This window comes from Sceloporus undulatus, chromosome 7 (assembly GCF_019175285.1).
Source record: "Sceloporus undulatus isolate JIND9_A2432 ecotype Alabama chromosome 7, SceUnd_v1.1, whole genome shotgun sequence".
Taxonomy (NCBI): domain Eukaryota; kingdom Metazoa; phylum Chordata; class Lepidosauria; order Squamata; family Phrynosomatidae; genus Sceloporus; species Sceloporus undulatus.
The window spans coordinates 29724801-29745140 of NC_056528.1; the positions used below are offsets into that span (position 1 = coordinate 29724801).

The 20340-nt window shown below is 46.3% G+C and overlaps 2 protein-coding genes across 4 annotated transcripts in view; both read left to right on the forward strand.

Moving 5' to 3' along the window:
• Positions 1-1423: 1423 nt before the first annotated feature.
• SPECC1L (sperm antigen with calponin homology and coiled-coil domains 1 like) overlaps positions 1424-20340 on the forward strand; it is a 116812-nt gene continuing 97895 nt past the window's right edge. Inside the window, exons 1-15 of one of the 3 annotated variants that reach the window (XM_042478513.1) lie at positions 1424-1560; positions 3019-3220; positions 4571-4733; positions 4823-6366; positions 6769-6976; positions 7134-7207; positions 7461-7636; positions 7887-8050; positions 8138-8241; positions 8339-8420; positions 8520-8603; positions 9117-9267; positions 10150-10252; positions 10999-11115; positions 11609-11668. In XM_042478513.1, the coding sequence (XP_042334447.1) occupies positions 3056-3220; positions 4571-4733; positions 4823-6366; positions 6769-6976; positions 7134-7207; positions 7461-7636; positions 7887-8050; positions 8138-8241; positions 8339-8420; positions 8520-8603; positions 9117-9267; positions 10150-10252; positions 10999-11115; positions 11609-11668 (3195 nt within the window). In that variant the 5' untranslated portion in view covers positions 1424-1560; positions 3019-3055. Of the gene's footprint in view, positions 1561-3018; positions 3221-4554; positions 4734-4822; positions 6367-6768; positions 6977-7133; positions 7208-7460; positions 7637-7886; positions 8242-8338; positions 8421-8519; positions 8604-9116; positions 9268-10149; positions 10253-10998; positions 11116-11608; positions 11669-20340 lie in introns of those variants that run through there. The other 2 variants (XM_042478512.1, XM_042478514.1) reach the window with 2 other exon arrangements.
• Positions 14420-19460, forward strand: LOC121936348 (adenosine receptor A2a-like). Its single transcript, XM_042478524.1, has 3 exons — positions 14420-14489; positions 16277-16922; positions 18260-19460. Exons 2-3 carry the CDS (start codon positions 16573-16575, stop codon positions 19197-19199), a joined length of 1290 nt encoding a protein of 429 aa, XP_042334458.1. The 5' UTR covers positions 14420-14489; positions 16277-16572; the 3' UTR covers positions 19200-19460.

Genomic DNA, 20340 nt, shown 5'->3' on the forward strand with positions numbered 1-20340 from the left:
TAAGAAGCATGGATTTATAATTACATGGGTGTTTTTAGCTTTTATTTTTGGCCATGCCCTACATTTTTTTTGCTTGGGTGCCCTACATTTTGGGGTGAGGGCATTGGTCACCTTGGTCAGAGAGCTTTCCAGGGGTTAACTGCCATTCTGCTGTGGTGCTGGAACAAACCACCATTCCCAGAATTCCATAGCATTCATCCAAGACAGTTAAAGTGGTCTCAAACCAGATTATTTCTCCAGTGTAGATGTAGCCCAAGCCTTTTGCCTCTCTTATGCCTGAGATTTCAAAGACCAGCCTTGGCACCACAACAAACTACAAATCCCAGGATTCCATAGGATGGAGTGATGAGAGTGAAAGCAGTGTGGCAGCAGCCTAAGTGTGCTTAATGCAGTTCTTAAGATGGTGCACCTCTAGCCTACAGAGTCTCACAAGACTTTTTTGTTTAACAACTTGTACCCATTAACTCCATTTCATGTCTCCTTTATTTAGTGGGGAGGAATACAGACAAAACAAGTCAAAATGAAGAAAAACCAAAGTCCCTTGACCAAAGGGTTTGGTTGTGGAATAAGCCTCTGAAATAGGCAAGAGGCAATGTTAAAATAAAGCCATGTTCAATGCTCAAATGTGCTGTTTGGAATGGGGAGGGGGGGTGGCCAGAAAGGGAAGTACATTTCCGTGATCTGTCTAGGAATAATGTCAAAATGTCCTCCATTTTGATCATGCCTAAGAAACATGCATTTATATTAACATTTCTAAAAAAGCCTCAATTTTTTGCGTGTCCTCCATTTTTTTAAAAAATGTGTCCTACATTTGAAAATGTTGTCCTGCATTTGTCCTACATTTGTCCTAGTTTGGAGGTCCTCACTTATGGCAACCCTACACTTAGGGGTCATATTGGTGTCTATGGGGGCCGTTAAAACGCGTTTTAACGTCCAAATTCCGTTCATTCAATCCGTCTCCTTCGTCAGGAGGCTCAAAACGCGGCCACCATTTTGTTTTCCCCCCATCGCCTTTCATTGAAAACTAAAGTCCTTCATTTGCTACTGCGCATGCGCCAAAAAGCCTGAGATAAATAGGAGACAACTGCGCATGCGTCGAAACCCCGAGGTAAATAGGATACAACTGCGCATGCGCCGAACGGAGAGAAGTAAACAGGAAAGTATATAATCGCGCGCGGGGCCTACTTCCTGGTTTTAGGCCTCGGCGCTTGCGCAGTAGTGGCTCGCAACTGAAGGGACGGCCCGTAGCTGAAGAAATGGGTGGGCGCGCATGCGCGCTCCACAACGCAGGCCTCTCCGCTGAGGTATCGAAGCGCGCATGCGCCTGCCAGTAGTTATGAAGCCGTCGCTTCGAGTGCGCAGCCGCAGTCGGTTTCAACTCTTTCCTTCATTGACTCGGCGCCTGCCCAGTGGTTACCTCCCCTTTTTCAAGCAACGCCCGCATGCGCAATGAGGCTCTTGGCACTCCAAAGGAAAAAAGGGGAGACCGAAAGAGTCGTAGGAAGAAGAAGAAGAAGGGCTGCAATCCCTTATTATTGTTATTAAGGAAGAGGAGACCAAGTGAGTATCCCTTCCCAGGTACTCCCTCACCCATCATCCCCAGCATTGGCTGTCATTTGTCCCCTCCATTCCCTTCCAAGGTACTAACCCATCATCCCCTTCTTCAGCTGCCATTTCAGCCCTCAATTCCCTCCTAGGTACCTCCTAACCCATCATCCACAATCCTTAGCCCGCCTTTGGCTGCCATTTCACCCCTAAATTCATCCCTAAGTACTCCCTAACCCATCATCCCCTTCTTCAGATGCCATTGCACCCCTACATTCCCTCCCAGGTACCTCATAACCCATCATCCCCACCTCATACTGTACTTGTATTTATATTTATATAATATTTATATCTGTATTTATGCAAATATAATAATATTTATATTTATATAAATATAAATATTAATGCACACATATAAATAAATGTAATATTTATACAGTATTTATATAAATGTAACATATGTAATATTTATATTTATGTAAATATAATATAAATATAAATATTTATATAAATATAATATTTATGTATATGTGTCTGTGTTTATATATATCTATTTGTATAAACAATATTTATATATATGCAATATATATGTATAATATATTTATATTTATATAAATATTTACATGAATAAAACATTTATGTATATTTCTGTGTGTGTGTGCATTTAGATTTAAATATATAATATTTATATTATATGAACATATATATATAATATTTATATTTATGTAAATATAGTATTTATATTTATAATTCTGTAAATATAATATCTATATTATATGAATGCAAATATGTATATAAATATAATATTTATGACTGTGTGTGTATATTTATCTATATATATATAAACATAATATTTATATCTATGTAAATGTAATATGAATTTATATATATATATATAATATTTATATTTATATAAATTCAAATATTTATATAAATATAATATTTATGAATGTTTGTGTGTGCGTATATATATATATATATATATAAACATAATATTTATATTTATATAAATGTAATATTTATATGAAAAATAAAATATATAACATATATATATACATATATATACATATATAAAATACATGTATAATATAAATATAAATATTAGATATTTATATGAATATAAATATTAGATATTTATACAAATATAAATATTACATTTGCATATATGCACACTTCTACATGTATGCACACTATGCTTACAAATATACTATTATATATATATATTTGTATATTTGCTTACCTTTTTGCAGCTTCCTTAGATCATAGTTATTAAAATAGAAGCTGACCAGTTTATTCTTTTTATAGCGGTTTAATATCCTTTTTATAGCGAGGAACAAAGGTCTTTAGTTTGTATTAAACCCAACACGTTTTATTTTTTCATCCTCGTCCTCCATTTAGCTAGAGCTTTTTAGCAGCATCAGCAAAAATATTATTATTATTGTTGTTGTTGTTGTTGTTGTTGTTATTTTCCAGATGGTTTTGTAAATGCTTGTCCGTCAGGAAGCCAAGGATGAAGAAAGCAAGCCGGACGGCGCCTAATTCCGCGCTCAAAGCGACTCCTGGCGTCAACAAAACGCAAACGGCGGCGGCGGAGAAAGCCAAGGCCGAAAACGCTTCCGCGGTGCCCGTGGCCAGCAAGGTTTTGAAAACGGGGGCGGCTGCATCGTTACTAAAGGTAATCATAATCAATAAATTAATACGATCCATCATGTAATCGATAAGGCGATCGATAACCAAACTAGAATTTATATACAATATAACATTTTAGTTAATATAATATTATAATGTATAATATTAATATAATATTATTTATATATAAATGTATTAATTATATATATATATTTAATTTTTAAAATAATATATTAATATAACTTATAATACATCATTACATTAATTAACAATAATGTATAATATTATATGATATAAAATATAATGTTAATTATTATATATTAATATAATAATATTTTATTATTACATAATATATAACTTATATTATATAAATATATGATTATTGTTAATTAATGTTATATTAAAATTGTATTATATTTTATAAAATATATTAATATATTATTTTAAATGCACATAATATTTACAGTGCTTTATAAATAAAGGTTAATAATAATAATAATAATAATGATATATACCATATATAGTATAATGTACAGGGGTACCCCGGGTTACGAAATTAATTCGTTCCGCCGCTGCTTTCGTAACCCGGAATACTTCGTAAGGCGAAAAAGCCATAGGCGCTAATGGGGAAAAGCCGCGATTTCGTGTGAAATAGCGCCGAAAAGCACCAAAAAAAATTTCATAACCCGAAATAACCTTCGTAACCCGGAACAGTTTTTTTGAATGGATTTTTTTCGTAACCCGGAAATTTCGTAAGGCGGCGCATTCGTATCCCGGGGTACCAGTGTATAATATATAATTAAAATATAAAATATATAATATAATAAATAACTATAATGTTTTTATTATATTATATACTTATTATTATCAGCGCCGAAAATAAATGTATTGTGCAGGAAGAGACGAAGGATTTAGGGAACGAAACAGAGGGAGAAAGAACAAAAGGAATCCATCTTGCGCAATGCTTGTGTCGCCGAAAGCTGCCATTTTGTTTAGATCGTTCCGTCGTGAACCGTTCTCCCTTTAACAACTTTGACCTACTTGGCGCCGGTTCACGTCGCATTTCGCTAAATCACGCCCATAATTAAAACTTATTAATTCCCACGCTTTTAAGTACTGGGCGCGGTTCGGAAAGAAAATAGAAGCAAAGGGGAAAAATGCGGTTCCGCAGGAAGGATGGGTTTTGCTAGACATTGTCCAAGATGGCGGTTGTGGGCGCAGTTTTTATGGTGTGCTAGTCCCTTCTGCAGTTCATTGGAAGGGCTTCGTTAAGGTTTGGCGCAAGTCCTCCTCCTCCATTTTGACCAGAGGAGCTTCGCATATAACGACAACCCGCGATTTGCAATTACATAATTATGTTTTTCGTTCTTTCCCGTGTTGACCACGTCTTCGCCAGACCAAGAGCAACGATGACCTTCTAGCCGGGATGGCAGGTGGTGCGACCTTGAGCAACGGAGGCGGCGTCAAGGCAAAGAAGAGCATTTCCGCATCCAGCACAACTTCTGCTGCTGCCGCGGCGTCCGGAACCACCATAGAGAATAAAGCCAAGTCTGCGTCAGGTAAGTATTTGCGCAACAGAAACCGTTGTGGCGCAATCGAGGCGAACGGATACTATGTAATTTACGTATTTTATGGTCCTTCTTCACAGGCACGAACGCGGCGTCTAAACGCGGCGCATTGTCTGGGACGAAGGAACCCGGCTCTTCCCGTGACAGGATCCGCGACCGTTCCCGTCCGGCGCAGAGCAAGAAGGCGCCATCGTCGTCCGGCGTTTCCAGTGCCGAGGCGTCTCTCACCAAGCGCTCCCGCGGCCGTGCCAATGCGGACACGGATTCGCGCATGAGCAAGTCCAAGTCGGACAACCAGATCAGCAACCGCGCCGCGCTCGAAGGGAAGGTCAAGGACCTCGTCTCACTGGCGACGGCGAAGGATGCCGAGATAGCCCACCTGCGCAGCGAGCTGCGCGGGATGCGCGCACGGCTGGGGATCGGTGACGACGACGCGGAGGACGAACACGACGAAGAAGAGGAGGATAAGTTGCCGCTGCCGAAGGAGCCTGCCACCGCCGTCGCCGTGCACGTCGAATCGACTCTGCTCCACCTCCAGGCGCAAAATGCTGCCGTCCGCGAGGAGCTGAACCAGCTCAAGAACGAAAACCGGATGCTGAAGGACCGCCTCAACGCACTCGGCTTCTCACTGGAGCAACGCATGGACCAATCGGAGAAGGCGTTTTGCGGCGGCGGCGGTGGCGGCGCGTCTTCATTGGAAGACCTTCTCGACGCGGACAACCTGGACAGCGAATGCAGCGAGGTCTACCAGCCACTGACTTCCAGCGATGACGCCTTGGACGCGCCGTCATCGTCGGAGTCGGAGGGCGTGCCGAGTCCGGAACGAGGCGGCGGTGGCGGCGAGGTGTCCGTCGCGCGTTTGACGGAGCGCCTCCACGAAATGGAGGAGAGCCACCACAGTACGGCGGAGGAGCTCCAAGCGACGCTGGCGGAGTTGGCGGACCTCCAGCAAATCACGCAAGAGCTGAACGGCGAGAACGAGCGTCTTGGCGAGGAAAAGACAATATTAATGGAGTCGCTGTGTCAACAAAGTGACAAGATGGAGGTCCTCCTGCGCCAAATCGAATACTTGCGCTCGCTGCTGGACGACCACCATGTTGCGTATGCAGCAGATGAGGACGCGAAGAGCGGTCGCTACTTGGAGCTGGAGCAGCGTTACGTTGATTTGGCGGAGAACGCACGCTTTGAGCGTGAGCAGCTCCTCGGCGTCCAGCAGCACCTGAGCAACACGCTCAAAATGGCGGAGCAGGACAACAAGGAGGCACAGGCGGTGATCGGCGCACTGAAAGAACGCCATCTCCATGTTGAGCATCTTTTGGAGGTAGAGCAGAAAGAGCGTTCGGCAATGGCGGCGGCGTTGGAGGAGTTTGAAGGCGTCCGCGTGGTGGAGCGGGCAGAGGCGTCGCGGCTGAAGGCGGCACTGGAGCATGAGCGTCAGAAGGTGGCGGAGCTGTATGCCATCCGGCGTGGTGATGGAGGGGACGGTGGCGGTCCGGATGTGGAGGAGCTGCTGGAGCGCGCACGGGAAGAGAAGGAGGTGGCAGAGGCAGCGGCCGGAGGGCTGCGTGAGGAGCTTGACCGCGCACGGAACGAGGCAAACCGGCTGCAGGACGCCATCGGAAAGGTAGAGTGAGGAAGAATCGATAGATAGATAGATATGGAGGATAGTAGATATCGGAGATGGACGAACAGATAGATATCAACGATCGATCAATATATAGATATGGAGGATAGGTATGGACTATATGTAGATATGGAAGATAGGTGGATCAATATATAGATATGGAAGATACATCGATCAATATATAGACATGGAAGATTGATATACTGTATTGATATGGGAGATAGATCAATATATAGATATGGACAATAGATAAATCAGTGGATAGGTATGGAAAAGAGATTGATCGATATATAGATTTGGAAGATAGATAGATCAATATATAGATATGGAAGATATAATATATTGATATGGATGATAGATCAATATGTAGATATTGAAGTTAGGGTTGTTGCCAACCCTCAGATGGAGGACAAGTACTGCGTTTTCCAAGAAGAGGCGAAGGCGCACTCGGAGGAGCTGAAGGCGGCGCTGGAGAAGCTGCGGGCGGAGATGGAGGAGAAGGAGACGGAGCGCGGAGACATGAAGGAGACCATCTTTGAGCTGGAGGACGAAGTGGAGCAGCATCGAGCAGTCAAGCTCCATGATAACCTTCTCATCTCCGACCTCGAGAGTGAGTCTGCCATGCAGGAATACATAGAAAACATGCAGGAATACATAGAATAATAAAGATGGAAGGGGTACTAAGGGCCAGAGTGTCCATCCCTCCTTCTGCCATGCAGGAATACATAGGATCTCACATATATATATATATTCTCCATTTTGTGCAGACACTGTGAAAAAACTGCAGGACCAAAAGCACGATATGGAAAGAGAGATCAAGACCCTTCACCGACGGCTGCGGGTAGGTTTTTTGGCTTAATATTAGACATATATATATATATATATATATACATGCATACATATATTTAATGTTTATACGGTGATGTAATTAATTTACTTATTAACTGGACCTGAGCCAGGAGCGTGACGCTGCGGCTGCGGCAAACAAGGCGAACGTGAGCCCAGTTCGATTTTGGTTTGAGCCTTTGTTTTCATACAAAAGTCCTGGGATTTGAAGTATTGTATACATACATACATACATATATATGATCTAGGAGGAGTCGGCGGAGTGGCGCCAGTTCCAGGCCGACCTCCAGACGGCGGTGGTCATCGCCAACGACATCAAATCCGAAGCGCAGGAGGAGATTGGTGACCTCAAGCGCCGCCTCCATGAGGCGCAGGAGAAGAACGAGAAGCTGACCAAGGAGCTGGAGGAAATCAAGTCGCGCAAGTACGGCGTTTTCATAAAATACGTTAAAAACCGTCCCTCGCCGATGAAGCTGAGATTGGGTTGCCTTGGTTCACCTAGTTGGGTTTTAATGGTTTATGCAAACAGGATTCGAATTTCAGTCTCCCTGAGTCAGAAAAAGTGCAAAGTTCAACAAATACAGAATTAGAAGTCGAGACCCGGTGAGGCATCACCTCAAAACCCCCCCCCCCCCAAGTAATATCTCAAACAGCTCGTCTTCTCGCTCTCGTAGGCAAGAAGAGGAGCGCGGGCGCGTCTACAACTACATGAATGCGGTGGAGCGCGATTTGGCTGCCCTGCGCCAAGGGATGGGGCTCAGCCGCCGTTCATCCACTTCCTCCGAACCCACGCCAACGGTCAAGACCCTCATCAAGTCCTTCGACAGTGCCTCCCAAGGTACCCTGGGAAAAGGGGTGAAAGGGACAAAGATAATGCAGGAACTCCCTTTCGAAAGGAGAAAATACGTATTTTTGTCATCTCTAGGTCCTAGTCCTGCTGCCGCGGCTGCTGCCGCTGCCATTCCACGCACGCCACTAAGCCCCAGCCCCCTGAAAACCCCGCCGGCAGCCGCCGTGTCCCCCATGCAGGTAAGAACCGCCTCCTAAAATGGCACATTTGCGAACGGAGTTTCAAGCCGTTCGAAATCGGCACCCGATCAGTCCTTCCGATTTCTGTCTTCCTCAGAGGCATTCGGTCAGTGGACCCCTCTCCGGCCCCAAGACCCTTTCAGACAAGCGGCCGAATTATCCGGAGATCCCGGTCCAAGGTGAGGCCCTTTGCGAAATGGCCACCGCATCTCAAATTGGCCGCTGGCTGCCAAAATGGCAGCCAGCGTGTTTATCCTCCTGTATTTCTCTTTCTCCAGACCACCTTCTTCGGACTTCAGCCGCCGGACGTCCGGCCGCTTTGCCCCGAGTCCCCGCCATGGAAGGGTCAAAGTCCATCTCTGGTGAGTGACCCCTTGACCACTCCTTGACCGCTCCTTGATGTCTCCTTGACCAGTCCATGAGCAATTCTTGACTGCTCCTTGATGGCTCCTTGACCATTCTAGGACCACTCCTTGACCCTCCTTGACCACTCTGGAACCACTCCTTGACCCTCCCTGAGCGCTCCTTGACCACTCTGGGACCAATCCTTGATCATCCTTGACCACTCCTTGACCCTCCCTAAGCGCTCCTTGACCACTCTGGGACCACTCCTTGACCCTCCTTGACCCTCCCTGAGCACTCCTTGACCACTCTGGGACCACTCCTTGACCCTCCCTGAGTGCTCCTTGACCACTCTGAGACCACTCCTTGACCCTCCTTGACTGCTTCTTGACCACTCCTTGAGTGCTCTTTGACCTGTCCTTGACCACCCATTTAACGCACCTTGACCACTCCATGACCACTCCTTGACCCCTCCTTGACCAGTCCTATCTATCTATCTATCTATATGAGACATGTTGTCATTCTTCCGACAGTCTCCCGGCGCAGCAGTGAGGAAATGAAGCGCGAGATGACTGTGCCAGATGGCGCAAACCCGGCATCCATGTTGTCCCCATCGCCGCAGCTCTCCCTTGCCTCCGCTTCGCCCACCGCCTCCGTTACGCCCACCGCCAGGAACCGCATCAGGTACGGATTCGCGCCAGGGGCATGCAAAAAACGGCGTGTGCGGCATGGTGCGTACAAAGGCGGGTTGGACTGCGAATCCCATCGCTCTCGCAGCCGTCGGAGAGAGAGGATGGGATTTGCAGTCCGACAACATGACCTTTATAATCTATATATACACACACACACGTGCACACTTACATAAATTTTACATTATATATATATATACACACGCATTACATACACATACGCACACATAAACACATGCACATATTATATATTTACACACACACACACACACACACATATATATATATATATACCCACATTATATAAATATATCTACGTTTTATATTATATATATGTACACACACATACACACACCTGCATTTTATATATATCTGTGTGTGCGTATGTATTTATATAAACTCATGTAGATATAGATATAGATATATCTTTTCCAGCCGGAAGAACAGGGAAGAGGAACCCAATGTGATATATAAACACACACACACACACACTTTTTATGAATCCCTACATCTCAGCGTCCCTCCAATGCCCAGTGCATAATAATGAGGCCATTAATCTTGCGCGGTTCTGCGTCTTGACCCGATGCTTGGCGTCTGGTCTTTAAGAAGATTGATGGCCGCTGCCTCGAATGGCCCTCCATTGTTCCTACGCTTCCCTGGAACGCACTTTCGTATTGTTTTCAAAACAAAAGGACCACGGCGGCCGCGGTGGCGTTCCTGGGCAGCGTTTCATAAAAAACAGGGCGTCCCGTTCTCGCACAAATTGCGCCGAACGACCCGAAAATCCTTCGTAAATGTGCGTCTTCTCGATGCGGTTTTTTGCGTTGGCGAAACCGTGTAACCTGTTTATGTATTTTTTTTTTTGTCTCATCGCCAGGGAGGAGAGGAAAGACCCACTTTCGGCGCTGGCGAGGGAATATGGCGGATCGAAGAGGAACGCACTCCTCAAATGGTGCCAGAAGAAGACGGAGGGGTACCAGGTAAAAAAAAACACGCCATGGTACTATTTTGCGTGCCAGACGTGACATTGGAAGGGTCATAGAGTCCAACCCAAGTTCTGCCATGCAGGAATACATTGAATCCTTTTGCCATGCAGGAATACATAGAACAATAAAGATGGAAGGGACTATTATGGGTTATATAGTAAACAGCGGCCATGTTTGCGCATAAACAAAGCTCCCGGCGCAAACGGTCAACGATAGCTATCTTTCGGGGAAGTAACTGACCCGCCGGACCATGACTGGACATTGCGTTCCCTTCAGGACAATACTGACCGAAGCAGAACGTGAGTCTCTATGACCTCCATCCATTTTGGCGCGATCACGCTCGCATTTTGCACCGCCGCTTCACGCCTTCGGCCCCCATTTTAAAGCTTTGTTTTCCCAGAGTTCCTGCGTGGCGGTTTTTTCTTTTCGCTGATGCAAGCAAACATGAATGCCTTGTTTGTTTTCTCGTCCTCGCGGCAGATACGGCACGCGTCCGTGTTTGCGCGGCATCCATGTTTGCGCAAACACTTATCCGTCGCCGGCGAGTCGGAATAATAGGCAAACAAACCTCCTTTTAAAAAGCATCCGGTCAGCATTTTGCGCTGGACAAAATGTCCGTGGTCTTTTCGCCCGGAAAAATAGCGTTGCGCGGTGCGATTTTAACGAAAACGTGTAAATACGTGGTGAAAAATATTATTATTGATACGTTTTCCGATCAATTATCGATTGATTTCTTTCAGAATATCGATATTACGAACTTCAGCAGCAGCTGGAACGACGGATTGGCGTTTTGCGCAGTCCTCCATACGTATCTCCCGGCGCACATCCCTTACCAGGAACTGAACAGCCAAGACAAGGTACGAACTTAAGAAAATGGCGGCGCGGTTTGAAATTTGCAACTCAAGGTCCGCGTTGGGCCCTCCAGCGCGGTTTTATCGGCGTCGGCCATAGAGTTGCACCAGAGGAGCTACAGATTCCTAGAGAGGGCCATAGAGTTCCATTGGAGGACCATAGAGTTGTCTTGGAGGACCCAAAGATTCCTCGAGAGGACTATAGAGTTGTCTTGGAGGACCCAGAGATTCCCAAGCGGCTGTAGAGTTCATTCAAGGACCATAGAGTTGCCTTGGAAATCCAGATTCCTAGAGAGGAACATGAGTTGCCTTGGAGGACCCATAGATTCCTAGAGAGGGCCATAGAATTCCATTGGAGGACCATAGAGTTGCCTCAGAGGACCCAGAGACTCCTGAGAGGACCCTTAGGCATTTATGCCTCCTCCGGCACGGTTTTTAGCATCAACCATAGAGTTGCACAATTAATCTCGTATTTGTCCGCCATTTTGTTTCATTCCAGAGGCGAAACTTCACGCTGGCGTTCCAGGCGGCCGAAAGCGTTGGCATTAAATCCACTCTGGTGAGCACTGACCGCGTCGCGCGTTTTGTCGCACAGCGCGTCCGTGTTACTTTTCCGTATTTGCCGGCGTCTCATCACTCATGCTGTTTTCTTGTTTCTGTGCAGGACATTAACGAATGGTGCGGACGGAGCGACCCAGATTGGCAGAGTGTCTGGTTTACGTGACCGCCATTTACAATACTTCGAAACCTGAACGCGCGCCACTGCCGCCGCCAAATCCTCGACGCCAAAAATTTTGGCACGTAGGAAGCGAACCGCAACGACGCAGTTCTGCGCAACCTCGACAGAGACTCTATATTGACTTTTCTGCGCAGTTCGCTGGGCGGATTTGGTCCCTGCGCAAATATCCCCGAAGACGCGCAAACTCTGAAAACCAGCGCCGAACATTGCGAAATGCAAAAATGAAAACCGTGTTAACCCTGCCCAGTTCTCACTTTTAATCCTACCTCTTTTCCACTCTTCCAAATGGCAGAAGCCTTCGCAAACGGCGCAAGGCTCTTCAAACGTCGTTTGCCCTCGATGCAGCGCTTTCGAAGGATTTACTTTCGTGACCGTTTTCGTTTTTTGGATCCGCAGTTAGAGAGAGCCATCTTTCAAGCCCGTACAGTCAACTCCAGTCTGATGCAACTTTCACGAAGCGCGGCGATCACATTTCTCACCAAAATTCACCATTCTTTCCCCCCGCGTCGTTCACCAAGCACCTCAGAAGCCTCCGAAAAAGATGGCTGCTCGAACGGACACTGGATTTAATGAAACGCAGCTCGGAAATGTGAAAATGCGACGCTGACGGATCGCGCACCGTTTCTGAAATCTCCCAATGCCATTAAAATTGTGATCAACGCAAGTGCCTTACTTGGGGTTTCAGGAAAAACGTGCGGCGCCAAAGATGCGGCGGGAATAAATTCCGTTAGAACGGCGTCCGAAGTTCGCCATATTCGCGCCGCTTTGCAACAATTGAGGGATGTATTTTTTATTGCTATTATTATTATTCCTTCGTTAGCTTTCTTTTTCCATAAGTGTACTTGGCGGTCATTTTCGTGCGGCGGCAAAACGACACCTTTCCAGACGCCGCAAGATGGCGGACGGACGTATAAAAAGCCTCGAGACCAAAACCGTGGATTCGTTTCGCTGCCAAAACAATAACGAACCGCAGAGAATGTATATGCGGACTTCATATTTTTCCACGCCTCTTGGAACCCTATTTAGCGCGACTGCCATATTTTTCACCTCGCGCAGTGCGACTTTTCCGGATACGTATATGCGTTTTTTGTTTTTCCGTAACAAGAGCAAATGATCTTTCCTTCCTGGATACAAACGGGATCAATACATTTTGAATTGACAATGTATCGGCGATTGGATTTCTTGGATCGATCTGTCTGCGAATCCGTCGATAATGGATAAATCCGCATCTCCCTTTTTTGGCGTGGAAAACCGGCTTTCTTGCGTCACATCGATTATTAACTCGAACTTTTAATTTTAATACTTCTAATTATTGATTTTGCCTTTAATTGATTACCTAACGTTGAAAACAGATCAATCTGATTGATTCATCCTCTTAAAATTGATTAAATTGAATGGATTCCGTTTTTTTAAAGCGCAGAAAAGGATGTAGGATATACAGTGGTACCCCGGGATACGAATGCGCCGGGTTACGAATTTTTCGGGATACGAAAAAATCCCATAGGGATTTATTGCTTCGGCTTACGAAGGTTTCTTCGGGTTACGAAAAAACCGCGCGCTATTTTCCGCCACCGGAGGGCAGCAGAGAGCTATTTTTCCATTAGCCCTATGGGAATTCGGCTTACGAAGGTATTTCGGGTTACGAAATTAACCGCGAACGAATTAATTTCGTAACCCGGGTACCACTGTATATATATATATATATATATATATATATAATACACACACCCACACACACACCACAAAAGGAGGGTTTTGCTCTCGTTAAGGGACCGGCTAATTAATTAATTAAGCCTCTCGTTACAAGGATTCTCTATTATTCCATTAATTGTCTGATTAAAAATACATTATGCTGAGTTTTTAGTATTTTTTTGCTGGATCTTTAATGTAAGGTAGGTAGGTAGACAGACAGACAGACAGACATAGCTAGATGTTAGATAGGTAGACAGATAGATGAGAGATAAAAGACAGAGATATAAAGAGATGATAGTCATAGAGATAGATAGATAGTGATATAGATAGACCATAGTAGATAGATAGATAGATAAATAGGCATAGATGATGTGAGATATAGATAGTGATATAGATCTAGATAGATGATGATAGATGAGATATAAATAGATAGAGCATAGACGATGGATGGATAGAGGCTAGATATCTAGAGATATAGAAGATGTAGAGATATAGGTAGATCATAGAGATTACATAGAGATAGTGATAGACAGAGTATAGAGAGATAGCGAGACAGATCATATACTGGATGGATGGATAGAGATATAGATAGATCATAGATATCACAGAGAGAGAGAGAGATGATAGCGAGCTAGATAGATGATAGAGTATAGATATATAGATCATAGATAGAGATATACATGGATGGATGGATAGATTATAGAGATATAGATAGATGATAGAGATTTAGATAGATCAGAGAGAGAGAGATGGAGTCTGGCCTTGGCCTCTCGTTGTCCGCCAGGGGGCGCCTCGTATCGCCTCTGAAGAAGAATGAAATAAAGAATGAAGAGGAGGAAGAAGAAGAAGAAGAGGGAATGAGGAGGGAGGAGAGAAGGAGGGAGGGGGGGGAGGAGGAACAGCCGCAGCGGCCGCCTGAAGTTCCTGCAGAGGAGCCCCGAAAGGACAGGTGAGTCCCCCACAGAGAGGGTGGGACACATGTCTCACAGGGACGTCGGGATCCGGTAGACACGTGTCTTCCAAGGGAGAAGGAAGGGACTCTTGGACCCTTCAGGCGTTGACACGGGCTTCGTCCATTCCTCAACTTTCCTCACTCTTGCTTTCTCCCGCTTCCTTCTCTTCCCTGTCTTTCTTCCAGCCTCCCTTTCCTCCTTCCATCCTTTCACTCCTATCTTCCCTTACATCTTTCCTCCCTCTTCTCTCCTTTCCCTCCTTCCCTTTTCTTTCTTCCTCCCTTTTTCTTCTTCCCTTCACTTTTTCTTTCCTTCCTTCCTTCCTTCCTCTTTCCTTACTTTCTCTATTCCCTCTTCCTTTCTCTCCTCTTTCCCCTCTTCTTTTTTTCCTTCCTTCCTTCCTTTCCCTTCACTTTCTTTCTTTATTATTCCTTCCTTTCCTTCCCCTCTTCTCCATTCCCTCTTCCTTCCTTCCTTCTTCCTTCCTTCCCCTCCTTTCTCCAAAAAGGAAAGAATAAGAAAGACAAAAAAGGGAGGGAGGGGAAAAAAGGAGGAAAAGGAAAGAAAAGAGGGATGGAAAGGAGGGAGGGAAGAAAGAAAGGAGGGATGGAGAAGGAGGAAGGGATAGAAGGGGAAAGAAGAACAAAAATGGAGAAGGAAGGAGAAAAAGAAAGGGAAGGGACAAAAGAAGGGGGAAGACAGGAAGGAAGGAGGGAGGGAGGGAAGGTGGAAAGATGAAAAAGGGAGGAGGAGCCGGAGGGTGGAAAGAAGAAAGAAAGGAGGAAAGGGAAGAAAAGGATGAGGGAGGGGGAGGAAGGGATTGACGGTGGAAAAAAAGAAAAAGGGAAGGAAGGAAAGAAGGACAAAAGGTAGGAAGGAAAGGAAAAGGAAAAGGAGAAAGGGGGGAGGGAGGAAGGGATGGACGGTGGAAAGAAGAAAGGAAAAAAAGGAAGAGGAAGGTAGTAGGAAGGAAGAAGGAAAGGAAGAAGGAAAAAGAAAGAAAGTCAACAAGAAAGAAAAAGGGGAAGGAAGAAAAAAATGAAGGAAGGTGGAAAGGAAGGAAGAAAAGGAGGAGGGAGGAAAGAAGGAGAAAGGGAGGCAGGGAGGATGGAAAGACAATAGGAAGGAGGGAAGGAAGGAAGAGGGGAAGAAAGAAGGAGGATGGTAGGGAGGAGGGAGGGAGGAAGTGGAAAAGAAGTTGGAAGGTGGAAGGCAGGGAGGAGGAGGGAAGGGGAGGAGGTTGAAGGGATGGAAGGTGGAAAGAAAAGCGAGAAGGAAGGAACAGGGGGGAGGGGGGAGGGCAGAAGGGAGGGATGGAAGGCGGAAGAAAGAAGGAAAGAAAGAAACTCCGACAAGAAAGAAAGAGGGGAAAGAAAGGAGGGGAGAGCAGAGGCAGGGATGGAAGGCAGAAAGAAGGAAGGAAGCAGGGAAGCATTTGTGCGGCTGTATATCAACCTATAGCCGCCATAGGAATATATTGCAGATGCTGCTAAAACAACGTCCGCTGGAAAAAGAGGACGAGGATAAGATTTCATTTGGTTAATAAAAAGGAGCGTTTTATATAATTAATACAATATAATAAATTAATACAATATATTTAATATCAATATAATGCGGACGCTTCTTTGATGATTTCTTAATCACGACGTTTAATTAATCTCGTCCTCTTTTCCAGCCGAAAGTCGTTTAGCGGCATCTACAATATATTGGTATTATCGTTATTGATTATTAACCATATTGTTGTTGTTGTTATACCTCTGCCTCGTTATTTCCGTTCTTAAAGGTCGTTAATCGATTGGAAACTGATCAATCGTTAATTGATTGGAAACTCTGATCCGTCATTAATTGATTGGAAACTCTGATCCGTCGTTAATTGATTCTCCTCTGTCATTAATTGATCACAACCTCCATTTTGTAATCGGCGCCGATGTCGCTCCAGGCGCCGATTCCGGCCTCCATTTTGCACAGAATTCGAACCCAGGTCTCGCCGCCATCGGAGGAGGAGGAGAAACTAGACACCATTTTTAGCCGCGCAACCGCTATGGACTCGGTCCCCCACGCCGCGTGTCCGCCACCACCATGTTGATCCGCGGCCACCCAGACTTTGCGGCAGACGCGGTCTACATTGCGCTGGAGTTGGTCATCGCGGCTTTGGCTGTAGCGGGGAACGTGCTGGTCATGTGGGCAGTCATCCTGAACAGCAACCTGCAGAACGTGACCAACTACTTTGTGGCGTCGCTGGCGGCGGCCGACGTGGCTGTAGGCGTCCTGGCGGTCCCTTTCGCCGTGACGGTCAGCACCGGGTTCTGCGCCTCGTTCTACGGATGCCTCTTCATCGCCTGCTTTGTCCTGGTCTTGACCCAGAGCTCCATCTTCTCCCTCCTGGCCATCGCCATTGACCGCTTCATCGCCATCCGGATGCCCCTCAGGTGAGTGACCACTAGGTGACCACTGGGGGACCAGTAGCATGGCCACTAGGTGAGCTAGATGACCACTAGCAGGACTAGATGGACTAGATGACCAATAGCAGGACCACTAGCTGAACTAGATGACCACTGGGAGACATCTTGCATGACTGCAAGGTGGACTAGATGACCACCGGGAACCACTTGCCTGACCAGTAGATGACCACTAGATGGACTACATGACCAATAGCATGACCACTAGATGGACTAGATGACCACTAGGTGTAATGGATGTCCACTGGGGGACTCATTGCATGACCACTAGATGGACTAGATGACCAATAGACAGAATAGATGACCACTAGGGATCCCTTGCTTGACCACTAGATGAACTAGATGACCCACTAGCAGGACAACTAGATGGATCAGATGACCACTAGCATGACCACTAGATGGACTAGATGACCACTGGGGAACCCCTTCCCTGGCCACTATATGAACTAGATGACCACTAGCATGGCCACTAGATGAGCTAGATGACCACTAGATGTACTAGATGACCACTAGCATGACCACTAGATGTACTAGATGACCACTAGCATGATCACTAGATGTACTAGATGACCACTAGCATGACCACTAGATAAACTAGATGACCACTAGCATGACCACTAGATGTACTAGATGACCACTAGAAGGACTAGATGACCATTGGGAGAGCCCTTGCATGAACACTAGAAGGACTAGATGAACACTGGGAAAACCCTTGCATGACCACTAGAAGGACTAGATGACCACTGGGAGAGCCCGTGCATGACCACTAGATGGACTAGATGACCACTAGAAGGACTAGATGACCACTGGGAGAGCCCTTGCTTGACCACTAGAAGGACTAGATGACCACTGAGAGAGCACTTGCATGACCACTAGAAGGACTAAATGACCACTGGGAGTGCGCTTGCATGACCACTAGATGAACTAGATGACCACTGGGAGAACCCTTGCATGACCACTAGATGGACTAGATGACCACTAGGACTAGATGACCACTGGGAGAACACTTGCATGATCACTAAATGGACTAGATGACCACTAGAAGGACTAGATGACCACTGGGAGAGTCCTTGCATGACCACGAGAAGGTCTAGACGACCACTGAGAGAACCCTTGCATGACCACTAAATGGACTAGATGACCACTAGAAGGACTAATGACCACTGGGAGTGCACTTGCATGACCACTAGATGGACTAGATGACCATTAGAAGGACTAGATCACCACTGGGAGAGCCCTTGCATGACCACTAGATGGACTAGATGACCACTGAGAGACCTAATTAAAATTACGTATTTGCGCCACAGGTACAACGCGCTGGTGACCGCGTCGCGCGCCAAAGGCATCATCGCCATCTGCTGGGTCCTCTCCTTCGTTATTGGCTTGACCCCCATGTTGGGGTGGAACAGGCGCCCCGCAGTGGGGAATGCGGGGAATGCTGCGCCCGACGTTAACGTATCCTCCGCCTCCAACGCTGCCGGCACCAACAACTGCAGCGCCAACATGGTGCCCTGCCTCTTCGAAGGCGTAGTAACCATGGAGTACATGGTCTACTACAACTTCTTCGCTTGCGTCCTCCTCCCACTGCTCATGATGTTCGCCATTTACTTGAAGATTTTCATGGCAGCGCGGCGACAGTTGAAGCAGATTGGGAACAAAATGGCGGCCGCGTCGGCGCATGGTGAGCGCTCCTCCTCGTCCTCCATTTTGCAAAAGGAAATCCACGCTGCAAAGTCGCTCGCCATCATCGTCGGGCTCTTCGCCGTCTGTTGGCTGCCGCTCCACGTCGTCAACTGCTATACGTTATTTTGCCGTGGTTGCGAGCGGCCGCCTCTGTGGCTGATGTACGTCGCCATCTTGCTCTCGCACGCCAACTCCGTCGTCAACCCGCTCATCTATGCCTACCGCATCCGCGAGTTTCGCCAAACTTTCCGCAAGATCCTCAGAGGACACGTTTTGCGCGAAACGGCGCCGCCGCGGTGCCAGACAGCGTCAGCACATGGCAGGGAAAACGGGGAGCGTGGCGCCATTGTCGTAGATTCCTATGACGGCGTCCCGAGTAAAACAGGCGCAGAACGGAACGGGTTCGACGGAGGTGCCAACGGGGACGCCGGGTGCCATTTTTATCGAAACGGCGCAGTTTCGGCGAGGAAGGAGGAACGGTTTGACGAAGGTCTCCTCGCGTGCCACGAGTCGTTGTTCATGGAGTCGGAGACATCGGCGTTTGACCTCTCTAGCGTGTCTTGAGGGCACTATCCTCCTCACGTGGTCAAATATTTGCCATTTCGAGAGCAGCGGTGATGGCGGTGATGGTGACAGTGGCAGAAAACGAAGCGATTTATTTAAAACGAAGATCTGGAAAAAGGAACAAATACGGAGGGATAAAATGGGTGCGAATTGTATATGCTCCACCCAGAAACGTATTCGCCGTTCCATGCGTCCGCCATTTTGGTGCAGTTTTTGGAATTTGGCGACTCTGGGACTTTATAAAAGACATGTTTGTTGCTGTTTATCTGTGTGTTTGTTTTGTAAACAATACATTTAAGTATATATATGTGAGTGTGTGTGTGTGTGTGTGTGTGTGTGTGTGTGTATGTAAAGCCGTAAACGCCTTATTCCATGGTGCGGTTTCCGCGGCAAACGTTTCGTTCCGTAAGTAGGAAATAATTGCATATTTAATAATAATAATAATAATAATAAAATATTTTCCAAGGTTTAACAGGTTCTCGTTCCGGGTTTCGAACTCGGTGCTCGGCCGCCATCTTGTCGCTCGTCTCGCATTTAGCGTGCCGGTATTTAATTTCACAATAGTTTTTACAGCGGCTTTGGCGTCTTTTTTAATGCAATTAATTGGGATAATTAAAGGGTTCGAAATGTAAGGGAGCAAAGATGGCTGCCGATTTATCCGACAGCGCAGCGGCGAAACCGCGCTGCCAGACGTGATGGCGGCGGTGGCCACAAACCCTTCAGGGAATAAACGAAGGAGAAACAGAGGTAAAGAAGGAAACAATGGTTGGCGAAGGCGATTGCGTCGGAGCGGTTCCTCCTGGCGCGGCGCCCATTTGGCGTCGAACAATGGAGGGATTATCTCCGTACGCAAACGCGCACAAAAGACACACGGACTTGGCAGCGACGATCCGTTTCCTGGTTCCTTCGAGTGTCGGCCATTTTGGTTTTTTGGAGGCAAAAAAATCCCAATTTTAAAAAGTTTGGGCACTTTTCTTCACCTCGTTTCTCACGTCTTACATTTAGTGTGACGCCATTTTAATTTCGTGGTTTATCGCAAACGGTTGAGGTTGTGATTTCAGGGCTTTTGGGGGGAAGAGGAAGTGCCCTTCCATCTATATCTATATATGTCATTCATATATATATATATATAATGATTTTT